The following is a 22324-nucleotide window of genomic DNA, read 5'->3' on the forward strand; positions in this document are numbered from 1 at the left end:
TCACTGCTGTGGAAACTCCCTCCATCAATGCAAATTGCAATGTGTTTGTAACTTAGCAGATAAGTCAGGATGTCTATGACTTGTCCATGGCCACACATGGGAAGCAAGAGCCTCTGGCTCCAGGACCAGTTCTCTAGTCATTTATACCATGACAACCCTTATTCTATAAATCTATAATCTCATGAAGCAATAGATCCTTGAAGTATTGATGATAATAACCATAACAATAGCTAATATTTATATGGCACTTTATAGCTTGCAAAGCCTATTGCATACAACAGCTCCATTGAGTTTCCCATGTTACACCTTTGCAAATAATGCCCCTTATATAGGTCGAATCTCATCTGAGTCTCACCATAACCCTATAAGGTAGATGCTATTTTTTTGCTTTATTATATTTTTTAAAAATTCAATAGTATTTTATTTTTCCAATTTACGCATAAAAATGGTTTTCAACATTTTTAATAAGATTTTGAGTTCCACGGTTTTTTCCTCCCTCCTCCCTTACCTTCCCTCTCCCTACGACAGCAAGCTATCTGATATAGATTATATATGTACATGTTTAACATGTTTCCCTATTAGTCATTTTGTGAAAGAAAAATCAGAACAAAAGGGAAAAATCACGAGAAAGAAACAGCAAACCAAAAAAGGTGAAAATAGTATGTTTTGATGCATATTCAGTTTCCATAGTACTCTGGACGTGAATGGCATTTTCTATCCCAAGTCTGTTGAAATCAATGTATTGCTGAGAAGAGCCAAGTCTATCATACTTGATCATCACATAATGTTGTTTTTGCTGTGTACAAATGTTCTTCTGGTTCTGCTCACTTCATCAGTGTCAATTCATGTAAGTCTTTCCAGGTTTTTTTCTGAAATTAGCCTGCTTGGGTAGATGCTATAATTATATCTGTTTTACAGATGAGAAAACCAAGGCTCAGAGAGGTAAAGCGGCAAGGATCCCGGGTCATAAAACCAGAGATAAGCACTGAATTTGATATATGGAAGGGACCTTCTAGTCTCATCCAGTCTAAGTCATACTCAACAGGAATCCCCCCAACTGTGACACATCCAGCCTCTGCTTGGAAACCTCCAAGGAAATGGATTCATCTCTTAAGGCAACCCATTGTATTTTGGGCCAGTTCTCATTGTTAAGAAGTTTGCCTAAATTTGCCTTCTTGTAATTCTCCCTCTCCTCCCCCCACTGCTCCCGCTTCTGCTCTCTGGGGCCAGACAAAGAATCTAATCTTTCTTTCTTAGGACAGCTTTCAAAAACATAGCTTCCACACCCAGACTGATTCTTCTCTTTTCCAGGCTAAACATCCTAAGTTTCTTCAACTGATTCTCATATGGGTTCAATCACCTTCATCACCTTCTGTTAAGTCTTATGCTTTATTTCTGCTATGGCTGTACCTTGAGGCCTTGGCATTATGTTTTGGACAAACAGAGAGCTCCAGTAGATGTCTGGATAACTGACGTCTCCCATTACTACCATATTGGGCTTCTGTGTTAAATCTGTGATGTTTCTTGGATTCTTCATCTATTTTCTTTTTCTATCCATGAATGTTAATAACAAAACTCTTTCTCTTCCTCTGCTGAATTCCATCCAAATGCTCTCTACTGCATTTTTCTGCCTCTCTATGCCTAGGCTCACTCATATGAATATACCTTCTTAATATACAATGCTACCCTGCTCTTTGCCTGGATCTTTGGAATAAGTCATCTTCCTACCATGAGGTTTTCATTCCACCTGAGGCCCTTCGCTTCCTATTAGGACTTCTAGATCTGCTTGCTATTTGCTCAAGCTTTGGGTACTTAAGCGTAGCGGGCTTAGCAATTTGGGGCATTTGGGGCTACTTGATAATATTGGTCTACTCATTGATATGGCCTGCTTAGCAAGACAGCCTGGTTGGCAATATGATCTACTCGATAATATGGCCTACTTGGTGCTCCCAGTATGTGCCGTTCGATAGCCTGCCATCATATTTTTGCCAAGGCTTTGTCCTGTGACTGGAAGAAGCTCTTTTACTAAGTTTCTTAGAATCTAGAACATCCTCCAGGATTCACTTCAAAGGCCACCTTCTATGTGAAGATATTCCTATTCTCCTGCTTTCAATAGAGCTCTCCTCACCGCCGTACATGTTGTTGCCACCAATAACATAAGTTGTTCAAGAGCAGGAACATTTTCACTCTTGCCTTCGTATCCTCAACATTTGTGATGATGTCTGGTGCACAGCAAGTTCTTAATAAATGGCAATTGATTGGACAACAGTCTAGTTTTTTTTCATTTTATGGAAAACTTAGGCCCACAAGAGAAACAACTGTCCCAAATTAGAAGTGGTTTGGCCCAGAGTATAAACCTGGACTGGAGGATGCCAGACTTTCTTAACTAATCTTTGAAAGTATGTTAAACTAGAACTCCTGATGCTGCCGATGACATTGCTGAAACTTAAGCTCAAGAGTTAAATTGTGCTCTTTGCATTGTGGTTAAGCAGACTCTAAACTAACTTGCATCAGATAAAAAGACCAATGGAAAGAGGATACTCATAAGCAATGTAGACCTTGGAAAGCTGTAAAGGTGCAGAAATAAGTATCTCTTCCTTCAGTATTACTGCCTAGAAGTTGGGCTCTTGTTTCAGATGGTCTCACTTATGTTTCTCAGGCCTAATGGGGCTCGTGGGATGTGAAGAGAACACCTTTCTCCTTGGCAATCACATTTCAATGAGTTTAAAAGTACCAAGAGGTTAGTGTTGTAGTTTCTGTATCATCCAGCAAGAATTCGATCACCGGGAGGGCGGGTGACGGACCCAGGATGGGAGAAGTTATAGGAAGAGATGAAATTAACACCCTCAAACTTGTTTGCCTTTTTCCAATCCTTACTACCAAAATGAAACCCCAAAATGTGAACAGGCCAACCACAGGAACCCCAAAGTTTCTTCTGGCTCAAAGACAGATGATCCCAGGAAAATCAACAATGCTTCCTGTGAACTGGTTTATATATGCTCTTTAATGGGAAAATAACAATACTATTTCTATGGTGCCTTCAGGTTTACAAAATATTTCATGAACATCTCTTTTGATGTTACAATGCCCCTGAGAAAAAATTATCATATTATTACTCATTTTAGAGACAAAATCGTCAACAAAGATGGTGGCCCCAGTGACTGGTCCAGGGTCATACAGCTAGTAAATCCCGAGGCAGGATTCAAAGTCTTGTGTTTCTGATGTTGAGTCATGTCGTCTCCTACCACAGTACTTTGGTGATAAAGCAGTTTCATCACAGCCATCTGCGGAGTGAATGAAAGAAAGGAGAAACCTTAAAAAATGGCTCTCTTGTCCTCCTCCTCCTCACTTCCCTTGTCCCCTCCCACACTCTTGGGTTGGAGTTTTTTCAGTCTAACATCATCATGGTCTCATCTCATCCAGACTCCATTATGACCACAAAGCACAGATTTAGCAACTAGCTTTCCATGGCTGTGGAAACAGCTTTTCTTTCACTAGCTTTTCCTCATAAGACTCCATCACCTTGACTGGTACTTGATTAGTTCAAAGACACCAATAAACTGAGCTTAATAGCCTAGACTAGGAAACAGTACAGGATGTGTGAGATAGAAATACCTTAGAACACAGAAGGTCAGAATTTAGATCAGAGAGCATAGACCCATGTTTATGACACTGTTGATGAAAACATTTGTCCCTGGTGATCTCAAAGATCAACAGCTTTAAATCTATGATGGTAAGGATACCTAAAGGCTGATGAGCTCAGATTAATTGTGGAAACTACTTGTGGTTCTACAGATGAAAGTACGTACACTTTATAAAACAGGAAAGCAACCACAGTGGCCAAGCCAGAACTCCAACCAATTACTTTGATTTCTAGTAGCGGTAACCCTTTCATTGGCCTAGTTTTGCTCCCACGATGGGAAAAAACATTTTGCAAACTAGAAAGGGTCATCCTATTATGATGTATGTTGGCAATCCTCCTTCAGCCTCAGTGGTCAGCTAGCTTTCCTTATAAGGGAAAAAATCCCGTATCTATGACCTTATTAGGACATGCTAATCAGTGCCTCAGTGGTCAGCTAGCTTTCCTTATAAGGAAAAAAATCCCTGTGTCTATGACCTCGTTAGGACATGTATGTTAATCAGTGTCTCGGTGGTCAGCTAGCTTTCCTTATAAGGGAAAAAAAAACCCTGTGCCTGTGATCTTATTAGGACATGTGTGTTAATCAGTTGAGTTCACTCACCCAGCCTGGTTTTTCTGGATGAAATTATGTCAAAGTTATGTGCTTTATCTGTGCCTAAATTCATATGGCCACCGGAAAATCTCCAGATTTCCTGATGGAAGGAATATCAGGGGCCATGGAATCATAGGCTAATAGGATCATAGATCTAATGATTCCAATCCAGTCCCTTCAAATTTCTAAAGCCTAGATATCAGTGACTTGTTTAGGATCACCCAGGCTGGGATTTCAAGAGAGATTCTCTGACCCCAAATCTAATGCTGTCTGCTGCCCAGTAGACATTGATTTGGGGGTAAAAACATCAGAGGGCCCTTCCATCTTTCCTTTCCCCCAAACCCCTAAGCCAAGCATCAGCATGGAATGCTTCTCACCACTTTGGACATTTGTGAAGAAATCGTTCCTGCATTCAGAGCCCCTGAGAGTGGGCAGAGGCTGATTGCGTGGCATGGTTACCGCTTGAGACTGTATTACCAATAAATCCTCACAGTTCTCTTGTGTTTGGTGCTGCTTGTCCTTACATTTTAGTCCAGATCTTCTGGGCCCATCTAAAATGATAGCAAATCAGTGCATGAATTAAAATGCTGACATCATGACAGTGGCCTCCATGACTCAATTTCTGTGATGACATGAGAGATAGGATTATGATGTATGACATGGGAAAATCAATATAAAGGGCTGCCCAAGGCTTGCCTGGCAGTTTTTCTGAGCTGCCTCAATGTTCAGGAAAGGGCTTCTGGCTGGCCTCTTCCCCAAACCCAAGCCTTCCCAGCAATCAAAGCCCCCAGAGGCCCAAAAGAAAAAATATATGTTGCCTGAGCCCCAGACAGCATCATTTTCTATGAAATCTGATGTTGATGCAACAGTACGTTTAGAGAATGACAGTATCATTGTGATCCAGATGATAGCTCCAGAGAATTCCACCATTTTCTCTAGCCTACCCGACCATAAAGGAATGTTTTCAGGTGTGCTGGTGAGTCATTTTGGCACCGATGCCTTAAATTTCATCGTAGAAGTGATGGAAGAACCCAGTCCTCAAGAGCAGAAGACCGAGAAGCAACCGGAGAGCTTGCCTCAGAAGCGCACGCGTTCCAAATCTACCGCAAAGAAACGCTCCTATAGAACCAAGTGGCCAATGAAAACTTTCTTTCGTTTACGTCGGCGTTGGGCCCAGACCAAGCCCAGTACCGAATGCCAAGAGTGTTCATGGGAAGAAGGTAGAGAGTCTGAACTTGTGCCAAATAAGACTCTGAGAGAAATTATTTGCTAAGTTAAATAAACTTTGCCATGCTTTAACTGTCAGGTGTCTTACCAGATTTGTTATTCCGTTGCAGCCTTCCACAACACAAACAGTCTTGACAGTGTTTTCTCACATTCTTCTTCAATAGGCAGTGGAACACAAAGACAAAGAATCCTATATCAGGCAAAGGAAGGCAAAGGAAGCATTAATGGGCAGAATCTTGTACTTTCTGGCCTCGGCTGTTCTTTGAATAGCAGTATTAGAGCCATCCCATGCCTTTGTAGGTAGGTTTCCAAATGTGAGACTGGGAGGGGGGGCATGTATCAGGCTCTGCTTATTGTTGGGGTTCTAGGTGTCAAGACTTTGCCCACGAGTCCCTTTGTTTCCTTCCCCTTTTCTCACTGCCCACACCAGCCTGGTACAGTGATGAATTGGAAATAGAACAGGGTGTTATCTATTGTTAAATAGGTTACTATAACACCATACAACTCATTGGTTATCCTACTTCCCTTTCTAGGGGCCCCAGGTTGCTGACATCTATCAAATGAGGAGGAGGGGAGTCTAAGTGATTTCTATGGGAAGAGTTATGGTGACCCTTTCTAGAATCTGTGAATTTAGGATACATGGCTATTTCTCAGACTGAGCTGAGTGCCATCACTAACCATGGCTACTTGACACCAATTTTTCCCCAACTCCATACTCTGTACAATATAAAAGCTTTTTAGCGACCACTTTAGTCTTACATCTCCCCCCCCACCGAATCGTTCCTTCCCCTAAAGGATTCCCACCTCAGCGCAGAGCATCTAGTACAATCCTCATTTTCTTGGCACAGAAATTGAGCAACAGAAACTCAGGAGAAATTACCTGTGGATTCTATAGCCCTGGAAGTCCCTTTTACCCACTCCAACTCTTTTTCTCTCTCATTCCCTTACCCTTCCCATCCCTCAGCCTTTTCTCTCAGTACCCCTCTCTGGGAATCAGCTTCCCTTCTAATGGGGGGTGTGGCTGGGAAACGAAACAACAGGACTCATTCAGGTAAAGAGAAGTCCATCTCTCTAACATTCGGACTCCATGAAAGGGTTGAATTTTGTGATTTAAAAATGTGGTCAACTGCTACTCCCATCCCAAGTCCCATCTTCTTCTGTTTGGTTTTTTTTTTTTTAAGAGAAATCACCAAGTGAAGGACGATGTTGGCTGTTCTTGGAATAGCACCAAGTCCAGATATGTCAGGCCTAGATTTTAAACTCAGGTTTTTGTGTCATGGAGACAGAAAGAAGGAGAAGCCGGTAAAATGATTTGAGAGAACAGTGTTAGGACTTAAGAAAAAAGCAACCATTCCTCCTTTTCTCTCATTCCATTCCCCCATCTTTGTCTTTGTCTCTCGTGTCTCATTCCCTTCCCACTCTGCCTTTCTCTTTGTCTCTTTCTCTCTCCACCTGTGCTTCTCCCTTGGTCTCTATTTTCTGTTTGTTCACTCTTATCTATTTTTGGACAGAATAGTCACTTCTGACTGGGCCTGTTTTCTCCTCCTAACCATATCCTACTTACCTCAAAAGAATGCCTGTGAAGATCAATTTAGATAATGGTATAAAATATGCTACAAAAATAACCATAAATTGCAATGCCTTGTAACTATTTACTATTTGCCTTTGTTATTTTGAATGTAATATTAGGCTTTGGATTTTTTTATATGGAAGATCTTGAGTTTCTAAAGAGCCTGAGAAGCCACTCTACTAACATGGTTAATGGAATAGGGTATATGGTAGGATCCCTTTGTCTAAGCCTCAGTTTCCTTGTCCATGAAGTAAAGTAATTACAGGAACCTTTTCTATCTGAATGGGTTTTGATTTAACCCCCTTTGCTACTTTCCATCTCTCGGAAGGACTGAATAAATCCTTATATATTGTCTGGGCCCCAAATGGCATCATTTTCTATAAAATCTGGTGCTGAAGCAACAATACAACTAAAGAATGGCAGTGTCATTGTAATACAGATGATAGGTCCCAATAATTCAACCATTTTCTCTAGCCTACCCATCCAGAAAGGCCTATTTTCTTAAAACAGACCTCTCCTGTCTTTTCTAATCCTGTTTGGATCCTTGACCTAGAAGGACTCTGTATTGAAGGGATTTTATTTAGTTGGGTAGGAGAAGAAATTTGCTAAACACTTTTTCTTATCTGGTTGCTTTTTTCTCAAGCCCTAATATTGTTCTCTCAAATCATTTTACTGGTTTCTCCTTCATTCCCTCTCCATGACACAGAAGCCTGAATTCAAAATCCATATCTGGATTTTGAGAGGGTTGTCAGCTAGCATGGTCCTTCACCTAGTGCCTTCTCAGAAAAAAAAAGAAAGCAGAAGAAGAGGGGCTTGGGGTGGGGAATATCAGTTGGCCACATTTTTAGATCATAAAGTTCAACTCTTACACGAAGTCAGAATGTCAGGGTCAGACTTCTCTTTACTTGAATGACTTGAATGACTCCCTGTTGTTTCCCAGCCACTACCCCCATTAGTGGGGAAGCTGAGACCGAGAGAGGGGCACTGATCATTACTAGGCTCTAGCTGGAATCATAAAGTTCATCTGGCCTTCACAAAATGAAAATGTTCCCCAACCACCCCTTATAGGTGGAAAAACTGAGGCCAAGGAAGGAGGGGCAGTTCTTGTCAAGACTCCGAGAATCAAAATCTTAAGAGATGAAAATCAAACTAGCTTTAGAATTACTCTCCCTCTCTTCTCCTCCCCCCCGCCCCCACAGAGGGGAAACTGAGATCCACAAAAGGGGGTAGTGGTTGTCAAGGCTGGCTAGACTACTAAGTCATCAGCCTTCACAAAGATTCAGAACTCATCCCATCTTTAAGAGAAAGACTATATACCCTTGCTCTTTCCGTATCCCTCTACAGGTGAAGAAACTAGGACCCAGAATGGGCAGCCAGACAGTGGCTACGCTTAGAGTCATCTAGTTAATCCTCTTCACAGAATTAAAATGTTATTAGAGTTGGAACTCTCATTAGCCCTAGGATGACTAAAAACCCTTGTTGTTTCCCCAGCCCCGTCCCCATCACAATGGGGAAACTGAAGCTCAGTGATAGGGACAGTGATGTCAAAGTGATGCTGAAAATCATCTAGAATGTTAGAACCAGAACTCTCCCTAGCCCCAGATGACTTAAACCATTGTTGTTTTCTCTCACCCCCCCTACCCCGCCCCCCTCCCTAACCTGCTTCAGATACACAGGCACACAGAAGGGTAGTAATTATATCAAAAGATTTCAGGTGACCTTTAAAACTAGGTCCAAACTTTTTTTTGCCTCCTTCTCAAGCTCCCAGTGGAATAATCGAAGGCAATTTGCTAAGTCTGCTGTCATCCTCACTGCCCTTCCGTCTTAAACCATGCATCAGATTACAGTGACGGCAGCCTAATAAAATGAACTTCAAGAAATGCTAGAAAATCTATACTGTGGCTTGGACTCCGGTTGCTTTTCAGGCTTCTCCCCATTCCCTTGAATAATGAGGTGGTTCAAATCTCCAATATCTAACAGATGCCAAGTTGTCAGCCCAATAGATAATGAAAGACTTGGCGTACAATGGTGGCAGCTCCCTTGCCTTTGAGAACATCAGACCTCTACTAATGTCCTTCTCTGATGCTCCATCATGTCATGTTCTCCAAGGTTACTAGCCTTGGAGAACATGTAGACTCCCGTAAGCATCAGTTAATAAGCCTGGACAGGCAGTGAACGTGTGCCCAAAGACCAGTCCATCTCTCTCAGCAGCCCGGCTGCACAGAGTAATGAATCTTTCAGGCACAGCGACTTGGCTCAAGACCTTTTCTAAGTGTCAGCAGTGAAATGGCAGGTCAGAACGGTCAAGAGAATTCATCCTGCGGCCAATTGGCATAGGATTTTGAAATATAACAGGCACGTGACTGTTCTTAAAGACAGTGGGAGTGAGCTTCAGGCCACTGATGCTAATTTATAATAATAATAACCAGTGTTTATAAGCAGGTTTGCAAAGCGCTTTCCATATATGGGTCAGCTCATATGGATTACCTTGTGCCACATTAAAAAAGGAAAAGAGATACAAAAAATAGGTCCTCGCAGGGCCCCAAGCAAAAAAGGCCAGGCCCCAGGTGAGACCAAACAGGAAGATGAGGCTCGCAGCACTCTTGAGGTCATGCAGTACTATGCTTCTCAACACTCTGTGCTTCTGAGATTTCATGAAACTAACTTGATAAAGGACAGCGAAGAATATGGCTAGATTTATGAGAAATATGAGGCAAAAATAGGCCACAGTGGAGATGTAAAAGGTAAGATCATCTTCAATCCAGCAGCTGTAAAAGAAAAAAAAAGAAGAGAAAGGGGGGAAAATGTGTCAAATAGAGAAAAATAGAACCGCAGACTGTCAGAACTCAAAAGAATCTGTAAAACCCTCAGGTCCTGAATATGTCCCCTCCCCATTTTACAAAGCAGGAAAATGAGGCCCAGAGATGGGCAGTTAAGTTGTCTGAAGTCACATAGAGGTGGTAGTCTATAATAGAACTTGTGTCTCTGGATTCCCAGTCTAGGCCCACACCATGATGATGACATTCATTACCACAAAGGGGGCATTTATTAAGTACCTCACACTTATTTTTCAATGTATTTTTAATTTTTCAAATTTAATTTTAATCTTTTTAATTACATGTAAAGATTGTTTTCAACATCCATTTTGGTAAGATTTTGAGTTCCAATTTTTTTTCCCCTCCCTCCCTTCCCTCCCCCAGATGGCGAAGCAATCTGATATCGGTTATCCATGTTCAATCATGTTAAACATATTTCCACGCCTCCTACTTACGATAGGCTAGGATTCAATATTTGAAGTCCAATCCCCTATGTTGTTATAGGGGATGAAACCAAGGCTCTGAGAGGCTAAGTTGCTTGTACCAGGTCATACAGCATGGCCAAGCTGGACTTAGACCCAGGGAACTATGGGAACTCCTCTTTTGCTAGGAGCTTAGTGGTACCAGGCAAGTCCCCATCTGAACAACAGAGTTAGCTCCTTTTGTGAAAGTTCCTACTCAGAGTTGGAAAGGTTTTCAGAGGCTGTCTAAACATAGCTGAACAGTGATCGTACTGCTTTTTCTTGAAGATTTACAATGAGGGGAGAACCCCGCTACCTCCCAAAGAGGCAGCCATTCCGCTCTGGGACAGTCCTCAGTGCTAAGAAAAATGACCCTTACAAATCAGGCCTAAATTTGCTTCCTTACAATTTCTACCAATTATTGCTCCCTTTTCTGCCCCCGGGGCCCAATAAAACAAGTCGGATCCCACTCCATTTTCTCGGCTATGGTGAAACTGTCAACGATAATGAAAATACAATGGAAGGAGAACTGAGGAGGAACATGTTGTGTTATGTGAATTTCAAGCCTCCTACTATAACCATGACAGGGACAAAGGGAAATACTGGGCCCTAAGGGGGTGATGGACGGTGTTTTTCTATTAAGAAGTGTGCAATGGTGCATGTGTAACATCTCCAATTACCTACCAGAGGCATTCATTAATCATCTCTCTGTTGTGGGACATGGGTACAAGACCAATTTAATATAATAACCAACTCTCTTGTAGCCTGCAGCCCTATTCTGCAGCCCCACACAACGACGTCTGTATCTCACTTTAAAGTTTCTTGAGCATCGCCCTCACAACCTCAAGCTACTGATGCCTGTTTTACGGCTGAAGAAACTGAGTCAGAAAGAGAAACTTAGACACTTGCTATATGTTTTCAAGTAAGAGCAATAATAATAATAGGTAATATTTCTGTAGCAGTTATTGCGTGCCAAGCACCGTGCTAAGTAAATACATTACAAATGATCTCATTTGATCGTTACAACAGCCTTGGCAGATAGGTGCTATTATTGTCATCCCCATTTTAAAGATGAAGAAACTGAGGCAAACAGGCTTGCCCAGGGGCACATAGCTAATAAGTTTCTGAGGCTGAATTTGAATTTAGGCATGGTGTACTACCTACTGCATTACCCAGCTGCCTCAAGGGTCTGAAAGAGAAGGATGAAACTTGTTCTATCAGTCTCAGAGAACAGAACTAGCAACAGTGCAACTGGAGGCTGCATAGATGCAGACAGAAGTTTGACTTGAGAAAAACTCTCTTAACAATTAAGAACACGGTGTCCCAGAGTAGGATGACTTATTGCAGAGGTGAGGAGTCTGTAGGTCTTTAGAGAAGATTCCTGATCAAGTAGGGATATAGACTTATTAGTTTCTCTCCGTGGGGGGCAATCAGCTTCAGGAAAGTCAGGCTTGCCATATACCTGGTAGAGTCAAATGAACTCTGGACTTGGAATCAGAAAACATGTGTCTAACCAGGTTTCAGCTAGCTCATGAGCCTATGTTTCCTCAGTTCCCCAGAAAACTAAGACAAAGTTGCAGAATGGGTGCAGATCTGCACTGGTAGAGGGAGTTTTCATACTGGGAGTTCCTTATATAGGCCAAAGGGAAAAAAAGAGCCTATATCATGGGATTTCTACTACGTCGTCCTCTGGTGCTCCTCAAATCCTGAGTTCTCAATGGCAGAGCTCAAATCCAGAAGATGAACAAGTGGGAGCCTATAGGACATGTCTGTCATCTGAGGTCCGGCCTAGCTGTGTATAAAGAAGCTTGCCCCATGGGTGGCACCAGATTTGGAGAGCTAAGTTTGAGTCCCTCCTTTGGGTGCCCCATCCCGATGACTTTCCTGGACTAGGTTAATCCAAGAGTCAAAGCTTTGGAAGGGAGGCCAGGTTACAACAGAATTGACAAGTTGTGGTCCAGCATTTGCTGCTCTCTCGTGCCAGCCAATTGACTTCCTCCCAAAGCAATCCTTTCCACTTTAGCCAGATCTAATTGTTAGAATTTTTTTTTCTTTTCATCAAGCTGAAATATGTGCCTCTGATAATTTCTACCTATTATTCCATTTTCTGCCCTCTGACATCAAGTAAAATGAGACTAAGCCTTCTCTCACAAGATGGCACTTCAAATATATGATAACAATATGAATAACTAAGATTTACATAATACTTAACATATATACATATATATATATAAAGATTTAAAGATCATAGCTATTGACCTAGAGGGACCTCAGAGGTCATCTTTTTCAGATAAGGAAACAGAGGTCTGAAAAATGTTTTGTGACTGGTCCAGGGACATACTGATTTTAAGTATTTAAGATGAGGTCCTCCTGCGTCTGGGTCTAGCATTTTGCCCACTTTTTGCTTCACTGCTTCTGCTCAGATACCCTCTCGGATGCCTCCTGAGATTCCTTTTCAGGATAACCAGCTGGAAATAGTTCCTTTAGCCGATCCTCATACATCATGATCTCAAGGCTCCTAAACCATCCCGGTCCACCTAAAATGTGGCTTCCGGGACTGAACACAGCACCTGAACTGCGGTCTGACTCTCGTATCCTCAGCATGATAACTCTGTAGGAAAGCATGGTGATGGGGGATGAGGAATGGAGGAGCAGTAGCAGTGGGACAGTTGTGTTTTGTCCCAGTGGAGAGAGTGCTTTCCTAAGTAATGAAATCAGCCCTCCTTGCGCTACTAAAATCTGGGAGACCGGTCTACCCCTTACTTTATCTAATACAAAGTCCCATACATCCTTCCCCATCACATCTGTCTCCTGTCACCTCACACAACTTTCATTCATTCAAGACACTTATACTTACAATGATGAAGATGCCTTCAAAATGCCATATAAATCCCTGTTCACAATAGAGATGATTCCCACGATGGTTGCTGGAAGCCCTAGTGGGAAAATGGGGCAGGGAGGGGTGAATAAAGAAAGACCACATCAGGCAGGAACACATACACAAAGCATACCTCAAGAAACCTCCTGCCACGTTCAATGAGTCATAGACGAATGGGCAGCAGAAAACCAGAATGGTTTGTGGATTCTCCAAAGCTAAACATCCCAAGGAGGAGTTTTCCAATCTGCTAACGGAAACAGTGGGCCAACGGCTCAAACACAGCACCCACAGCTTGTTACATACGGCAGTCATGCCAAAAAGCAACTTGGCAATGGGTTGCACTGGGATGCAGATTTTTCTCGAGCATTTTTTCCTCCAAGGTAGGCCGCCCCAATTTTCTCCTTCGGCACGCTGCTTCCAGGCAGGTCCTTGTGCCTCCGGAGGCCTACTGTCACACTGCCTTGGAAAAGGGGGAAGAATCAAGTCACTAAGTGATCATTGAGTGCTTTTTCAGCCTCATTCTGCTTAGCTATAAAATAGGTATAATAATGCTGGCACTGAGAGATAGTGGGCAGAGAACTAAACTGGATTCAAATCTTGCCTCTAATAGGCTGTGTGACATGGAGCCACTTTATCTCTAAGTTGCAGATGAGTTGCTGACCTACCTCAGAAACTACCATAGTTTTGACATGGGGAAATTCAGTGAAACCATAAAACAAATAAAAAATCTTCTAAGATTGTAAATTTCTAAAGTTTAACTTCTCTCAGTCTCAGTTTGCTCATTTGTAAAATAAGACAGTTGTCTAGATAAAGTGTTGTTTTCTGGCTCCCAAATAAATGATGGCTAATGTCCCTCTTAGCTCTAAAGTGAAGTGAAGAAGGATCTTCCTGTGTTCAAATCTTGCCTCAGACACTTACTAGCTGTGTGACCCTGAGCAAGTCACTTAGCCCTGTCTGCCTCAGTTTCCTCATCTGTAAAATGAGCTGGAGAAGGCATTCCAGTATCTTTGCCAAGAAAACCCCAAATGGGGTCACCAGGAGTCAGACACAACCAAAATGACTAATGAGATGCTTTTTAAAGAAGATAAGTCCTAGCAGATGGTCTGAAGGCAAGATTCAAAGACTTATCTAAGGAAATGTAGCTAGTAAGCAGTAGCATAGCTGTGTTGCCATGATATGCAAGTGAATCAGACTGGAGTGGGGGGACTGGGCAAAGTCAGGAAACGCCAAGATATCTTGGGAAGTTTGGGATCAAAATTTAAATTCCCTTGGACAGAACACTCACAGGTAAGGGGATGATGCCCTGTGAGGACATAGGAAAGAGAAAAGGAAACGAGAGGAGACAAAACAATATGGGAGGAAGCAAGAGGCGAGAGTTATGTTGGGTAACTGGCCAGTGCCAGTTGGGCCCCTAGTGCGGCAGCTCCTACTCCTACATTGTAGTGTAGTGAAGCACGCTACAGATGGGATTTATCAAAGAATTGGGGGATCAACAAAATGGAGGAATGACTTGAGACTCAAACCCAGTAGCATCAGTACTTACCCCAGCCAATCAAGCAAAATTTAAATATATAATTTTTCACATGGATGTTGAAGACTTTGATCACAACAAAGTACAGGTGGACAGCTTCCAGACCCATCCAAGTGAAGGATGAGATCAGAAAATAATGAAGTAGCATAGCCATGGCAGTACAGAGGCCAGAGTTGTCAAAAGTTGCAGACCAGGTACAGGTTAGAAATGACAGATTCAACATCAGCAATACAACACACAAATTGATTAGGATTTTGGATGAATTATCTTGACGAAGTTGGCTAAGAGAAAAAAAACATAAGTAGAATTTAATTGAAATATCTGCAAATTTGTTTTGTCTTTTTTTAACATACTATTGATGGTTTTTGATTGTTTTAAAATCATTTATTTCCAGTATATTGCTCCCCTAAATCAGCAAGCCTTACTCTGTAATGTAAGTTCTTAACTCCTGGGGTGTCCTAGAACTCTTAGGCAATCAGTTTGGTGAAGTCTATGGACCCCTTCTGAGAACTAGGGTTTTAAATGCATGAAATATATAGTATTACAAAAGAAACCAATCCTATTAAATTCAGTTATCAAAGCATTTTAAAGCAATTCATACTCCCCAGGTCAAGAGCCCTTAATATCTAACAAAGACCCCAAAAATCAGTTAAGAAAATCAGGAGATATATTGTTTGTATCTGATTATGTCTATCAGAATTTGACATTCATGAATACTGGGAAATGAATGTGAACTATCTGCATTTTTGATTTTCTTCCTGAGTTATTTTTACCTTCTGAATCCAATTCTCCCTGTGCAGCGGGAGAACTGTTCGGTTCTGCAAATATGTATTATATCTAGGATATACTGCAACATATTTAACATATATAGGACTGCTTGCCATCTTGGGAGGGGGAGGAGGGAGGGAGGGGAAAAAACGAAACATAAGTGATTGCAAGGGATAATGTTGTGTAAAAATTATCCTGGCATGGATTCTGTCAATACAAAGTTATTATTAAATAAAATTAAATTTAAAAAAAAAAAAAGAATTTGACATTCATGGTTCCCCATTTCTCCAAGGTAAAAAGGAAGCTACATTTCCCATCTATTCTATGAGGCTAAGACTGATCATTAGAATTACAAAGTATTCATCCCTGTACATTTTTAAATGGTTTTCATCTGGCAGTCATTCTTTTTTAATGCAAACGTGTTTTCATCTGCACGGGGGAACTTTTGGTATAGAAATTCCCTCCAGTGATGGAGGGCTGCAACTGGTCTATAATTTATGATCTCACACAATTGCCAAGGACACAGAGAAGCTAAACAAGCAGTTCCACAGAAGTAAGACTTGATCCCAGGCCTTCCTGATTCTAACTACATCTCCATGCTACCTCTCTTCTTCTCTATAATATCTAGACAACACACATACATAAATATATAATGTATACATACATGTTTATATACATACACACACATTTTTGTTATTCAGTCATTTCCATTTGTGTTTGACTTTTCATGCTCCCATATGGGGTTTTCTGGCCTCTTTTCAAGCTTATTTTACAGATGAGGAAATTGAGGTGAATAGGGGGAAGTGACTTCCCAAGGGTCACACAGTAAGTGTCTGAAATCAGATTTGAATTCAGGAAAAGGAGTCTTTCTGACTCCAAACCCAGCACTCTACTACAGTACCACCTAGTTGATATACATCTACATTTACATAAGTACGATATATATGCAAGGCAGCGAGTTGTCTTGGGATTAGGGTTCTGCCTCAAAACTCAACAGTTGTGTGATTTCTGGATACACCACCCTTCCCCTTTGAGCCTGATCTTCTGCAAAATGGGACCAACCATATTTGTTTTGCCCTGTGAGACGAGAAGGCATTCTATAAGTGGCAAAATACTTCACAAAAAGTGAACTATGACTAGGATTTTACAGGATAGATTGGAATGGAAATTTATTAAACACTTTGTAAGTGGAATCACAGTTGGTCGTTCATTGCATTGGTCTTTCATAGTTCCTTTCTTTTACTGTTTTGTAATCACTGTATAGATTATTTTCCTGGTTCTTACTGCACTTGGTGTTAGTTCATAGTCTTCTTAGTGTTCTCTGAATCTGACCCATTTATTATTTCTTATGGTACAAACATATTCCATTACATTAATAAACCATAATTTAATCAGCCATTTTCCTATTGATGGGCACCCCACCCACCCGTCCACATACTGAATTTCCAAGATTTTTCCTGCTATTAAAAGTTATTACAAATGTTTTTGCACATATGAATACATTTCCTCTTTTTTTCAGTATTTAGACTTAAATGTTGTGTTTTCACAGTATAGTGACTCTGGAATTGTTTTCCAGAATGGTTGATCAATCCACCACTAGTGTATTAATGTGCCTGTTTTCCTGAAACTCCTACAACATTTGTCATTTTCACTGAGGTCATCTTTGCCAATCTGATAGGTATAAGATGGAACCTTAGAATTGAGAAATTAATTTGCACTTCTTCTAGTATTAGTAATTTGAAACCTTTTTTTTCATATAGTAGCTGATAGCTTGATTTTTTTTTTTTTTTGAGAACTGTCAGTCTCTGTCCTTCATTGGTTTATCTATTGGGGAATAAGCCCTGTTGTTATATTTGAATCAGTACCTCCCACATTGACATATTTGACTTTTATCATGTTGATCCTGGCTGATAGAGCATAGCTCCACCCACCCCGGAAAAACTGACATTGAAAACTGGGTTTTAAAAAGCCTTAAACTTAAGATGACCCAGAAATCCCACTCCCCTTCGCATACCAAAAAGACTCCTGTCTCCCCATTTCTCTCAGAACCCTCTTTTGCAAACAAATAGCAACAGAAACCTCATGCAAGACCCCTGTCTCTCTGCTCTTCTCTTTGAAGTATTATCTTAAAGATAACAACAGCTACAAAAGATATTGGATAAGGAAACAGGCTGACCACTTGTCTGGTTTCTGTCAACCCTACTTGCACGGAAGCCTAGAAAAGGGCCTGTGCTCTCTTTGTTCGACATCACATGCTTTGGATGGAACTCCCGTGTGGTCAGTTGACTTTCAATAAATCCTCCATTATATGAAATGGTCTCTACTCACCTCCGTATCATGGCATAATATTTATTGGAGGCCCCAGTGAGATGAAGAGAGAGAGATTAGACTGCAGGCCTCGGAGGGGAGTCTTGAATCAGCTCATCTTATCTGCCCCTAGGGGAACTGGCCCTTGAGCTGGTCCAGGACCCCAGAGAGTGGGGTGGGGTGGGGGGGGACTAGGTCTATCCACACTGAAGACAGACTAACAGCTGACAGACCCCCTATTGGGCCTAAGTGGAGAATCTGGTCTGAAACCTTTGTAGGGTAAGTTTCTCTGGTATGGTTGCTAGCATTTGGGTCCCCAGAAATGTGGAGCTGGACACAGCCATACAATATCTGGGTGGTGTTGTCAGGGCACTAATCAACACCTTTGGGTGCCATTTGGCCCATAAGGTTTGGGTATTTTCTTATATAAAAAGCAAGACAATACATCTGGGTATTCCCTGTAAAGGCAGGGACCGCGTCTGGTCTGGTCCGTCTAGTTTTAAGCTGGAGCTTGGGAGCCTGGTTTATCTCTAAAGGCTCAGTCTGGGTATCTCTGTCTCTGGGAGGCAGAGATTGTCTCTGGGAGGCAGAGATTCTCAAACTGAAATCTCCCCTCACAGCACTCCTGAGATATTGGAACTTGCCCCTAGTTGTATTTGCTGATATACGGTGAAGTTGTTGGTCTGAAAAATTCTGTTACCTTTGTGTAGTCTGTGGTTGTGCCATGTCTGTCTTTGTTATGTGTCACTTTGAAGAGTTCTGTTATACCATAATTAGCCCAAACCCCTCCTTCAGCTCTGGCCAAGCTGGGGGCTGCAGAAATAACATTATCTAATTAAAATTAAAATAACATCTTAGCAGAATCTAAAAGTTTTAAGAACAATGACTGAAGAGTTTGGTAATTGGTTGTTTCAAGATTGCAAAGATGCTTAGAATAAAACAAATGCTCTATGAGTGTTAACTTCTTTATTAGATTTAATTGTGATCCGTTTGTACTGACTTTGGGAAAAAACAGAAATGGGGAGACAGGAGTTGTTTTGGTAGGCAAAGGGGGTTGGGATTTCTGGGGCATCTTAAGTTTAGGGGTTTTTCAAAGGCAGTTTTCCCAAAGCCAGTTTTTCAACAGGAAGGGGGAAGGTGCAGACTATGGTCTATTTATCATCCACAGTCTAACAATCAGAGCCATTTGCTGCAAATCTTGTCCTATTTCCTTCTAATTTTAACTACATTGATTTTTGTTTGTATAAAAAGTTTTCAAATTTATATAATCAGGCTTTTCTCTTCCGTGATTCTTTCTGTCTTTTGTTTGGACGATGACTATTACTTTATCCATAATTATGAAATGTGTCTTCTTCCCTGCTCCTCTCATTTGTCTATGCCCTTTTACATCTAGATCATACATTCATTTGGAATTTATCATGGCATGTGGTATAATATACTTGAAACAAATTTCCATTAGCCTGCTTTCCAGTGTTCCCGACTGTTTTTGTTGATTAGTGAGTTCTAATCTCAATACCGGGCCCCTTGTGTTAATCAAACACTGTGGTAGCACCATGTCTGTTTGTTTCTGGAGCGTGTCTACCTAATCTATCCCACTGACTAAATTTTTTATTTTTTAATTAGTTCCAAATAGTTTTTGGTGGTTATTGCCCTATCAGTTTGGGATCTGATACTGCTAGGTGGCCTTTTCTTATCTTCCCACACACATTATTTCCTTTAAGATCCTTGACCTTTTGTTCCTCCAAGTGAATTGCATTATTTTATTTTCTTGTTCTATAAAGTAACCCTTTGATAAACCCTTTGTAGTGATGTAGCTCCTAGGGAAGATGTGGCAATAACCCTAAGGCTATCTGGTCTTAACCCTAAGGTCACCTGGCCTTGGGACTGCTGTAGTTCCACAAACAATGCTGACTGTCAGATAACTATGGGTCAGTCATAACAAAGTTTCTGAAGCTAAGCCATAGCATTTAATAATGAGGTGCAACTCCACCTCTAAGCCATTGAACTCAACAATGGGGTGCAACTCCACTTCTAAGCCATAGAATTCAATTCTAGGACTGCTCCTCAATTTTATAAAATTAGCATATCAGTGCCATGAAACACCTGATCTCTTATCTTTTTCCTATAAATTTATCTTCTTGCTCCTGGTTCTTTGCTAAATTCTCTGGGGACTTAGCCCACTTCGATCAGCATTGCAATTAGAATAAACTTGGGTCCCACCCTGCGAATTCTTTTGAGATACCTCATGACCCTGGTCTGGAACCCCAACCTCTTTAGGGTCTCCTTTGAACCCCAATAATATTTTAATGTATATGATTAAATAAGTAAATAAATTTGAGCAAGATAGTAATTTTTATTACTTTGGCATGGCCCATACAAGAGGAATTAATATCTTTTCAATGATTTAAATTTGTCTATTTCTAGAAAAAAAAAACAGTTGGTAGACAGACCTGATTAAAAGGGATACCCTGCTCATCCCTTTCAATCAGATCTGTCTCTACTGATGCCTTATTTAAAACCAAGACTGCTACCACAGCCTTTTCAAATTCATGGAACACATACAAAAAATTCTGTTCTGGAGAGGAGGTAGCCAAGATGACAGAACAAAGACAAGGGCTCATCTGAGCTCTCTCAAATTCCTCTCCCAAAATCTTTAAAATAATGCTGCGAAATGAATCTGGAGCGGCAAAAGCCTCAAAAGGATGGAGTCCGATAATATCCCTGCCCAAGAAAACTTAGAAGTTCTCAGCAAGATAGGTCTGTTTCCTGTCAGAGGGAAAAATGTAACACGGGGCATGTGCCCTTCCCCCCCCACAGCCTGCAGACCAGCAAGAAGGCAAGAGCCACATCCGACTTCAGATTTCTGGAGCCCTGTGGATAAGAGACTGGACAACTGGTCAAAAGATTACAGGGGACCCTTAACTGGTTAGACCTGGAATCAAGAAGACCCGAGTTCAAATGTGGCTTTAGACATTTACTAGTTATGTGAGCTTGGACAAGTCACTTAATGGCTATTTCCTCAGTTTCCCTATCTGTAAAATAGGGATAATAATAGCATCTCTCAGGGCAGTTATAAGATAAGATAATATTGTAAAGAGTACTCTGCAAACATTCAAACGCTAGAGATATATATATATATGCTATATATATAATATATAAATGTTGTATAAATGCTAGCTAGCTTTTTTTGACAACTAGGGTCTCTGATCTATTGAGGCCTGCCACCGCTTCTATCCCTACCCAAAGCTGTCTCTAAACCCATGCCAAATGTTTAAATTAAAATTTGAAAGCAAACTCCTTGCAAGTTTCTCTGATAAAAACTTCATTCCAAAAAATATACATACATATACACACATGTTACAGATATAGAACTGATTTACATTTACAAGAACAAAAGCTATTCTTTAAAAGATAAAGGAAATTAAAATAGGAATTAAAAAAAAGAAATCCAAGTTATTAACAATCACATAACGAATTTCCAAATCACTAATAATAAATAGAGAAAAGCAAATTAAGGAAATGATGAGGCATTACCTCATATCCATCAGTCTGGAAAAGGTGACAAAAAAGGAAAAATGACAAATGTCGGAGAGGCTGCAAGAAAACAGGCACACTAATTACTCTCCACCCATTCTAAAAAATAATTTAGAACTAGGTCCAAAAAGTTACTAAATTGTGCATATTACTGCAAATCCCAAATCCCAAGGAGATCAAAGAAAGAAGAATGGGAACCAAATATACAAAACATATCCATGGCAGCTCTTTTTGTAGCAGCAAAGAAGTAGAAATTAAGGGGGTGTCTATCAATTGGGGGAACAATTGAACAAATTATGAATTTAATGAAATACAATTGTGCTATATAAAAAAATGACAAAATTTACCGTTTTCGAGAAACCTGGGAACCCTTGAATAAAATGATGCAGAGTGAAATGAGCAGAACCAGAACAATTTAGACAATAACTTTATAAAGATTAAACAACTCTGAAGGACTTAAGAACTCTGATCGGTACAATAACTCACTTCAGATTCCAAAGGACTAATGTCAAAGCATGCTACCTACACATCTCCTGACAGATAGGTAAGTGACTCAGGGTATAGAATGAGACATATAATTTTTATTCAAGGCCAATTTGTTCTGCTTGAAAATGCATATTTATTACTAAGGTTTTATAGTTTTTTGTTTCTAATAGGGGGAAGGAGGTAGGAGGAAGAAATAAATGCTTTTTGATTTTAAAAAATGTTTTTTTTTAAAGAGAGGTACTTTCCACCCCTCAAAACAAACAAAATCACCAGTTACATTCCATGTTACCCAAATTTTGGATGTTTCTCAGGTTATAGGCACAATTTAAGTTTTACCCAGAAAAGAGAGTTTAATCCTATAGAAACGTGCCAAGTATTTTTTTGGCTATTTTTCCCATTTATCTTCTGCTCCCTGATTTCTTAATGGTCCGATTATATTTAACTCCAAAAATCATTGCCAATAAACGGAATCTTCATTGGGCTAACCTTTTAAAACCTGCCCACTTCACTTTTC

At 40.7% G+C, this 22324-nt stretch overlaps 1 protein-coding gene across 1 annotated transcript; it reads right to left on the bottom strand.

Moving 5' to 3' along the window:
- Positions 1-2993: 2993 nt before the first annotated feature.
- On the bottom strand, positions 2994-13563 carry LOC127542672 (adhesion G-protein coupled receptor G4-like). The gene is made up of 5 exons (XM_051968428.1): positions 13164-13563; positions 9517-9797; positions 5548-5649; positions 4610-4783; positions 2994-3284 (listed from the first exon to the last, which is right to left on the bottom strand). The coding sequence occupies exons 2-5, from the start codon at positions 9683-9685 to the stop codon at positions 3181-3183; spliced, it is 549 nt and encodes a 182-aa protein (XP_051824388.1). The 5' UTR covers positions 9686-9797; positions 13164-13563; the 3' UTR covers positions 2994-3180.
- Positions 13564-22324: the final 8761 nt, after the last annotated feature.

The sequence above is a fragment of the Antechinus flavipes genome, chromosome X (assembly GCF_016432865.1).
Source record: "Antechinus flavipes isolate AdamAnt ecotype Samford, QLD, Australia chromosome X, AdamAnt_v2, whole genome shotgun sequence".
Classification (NCBI taxonomy): domain Eukaryota; kingdom Metazoa; phylum Chordata; class Mammalia; order Dasyuromorphia; family Dasyuridae; genus Antechinus; species Antechinus flavipes.

Bases quoted from the DNA above. Each gene is read 5' to 3' on its own strand.
- LOC127542672 (XM_051968428.1), bottom strand. From the start codon at position 9,685: ATGAAATCTCAGAAGCACAGAGTGTTGAGAAGCATAGTACTGCATGAC. The intron at 5,650-9,516 runs GTAATCCATATG...TGCCTGATATAG, and splicing joins CTTTTTTAATGTGGCACAAG to GATTCTTTGTCTTTGTGTTC. The intron at 4,784-5,547 runs GTAAGACACCTG...CTATCATTTTAG, and splicing joins GCAACGGAATAACAAATCTG to ATGGGCCCAGAAGATCTGGA.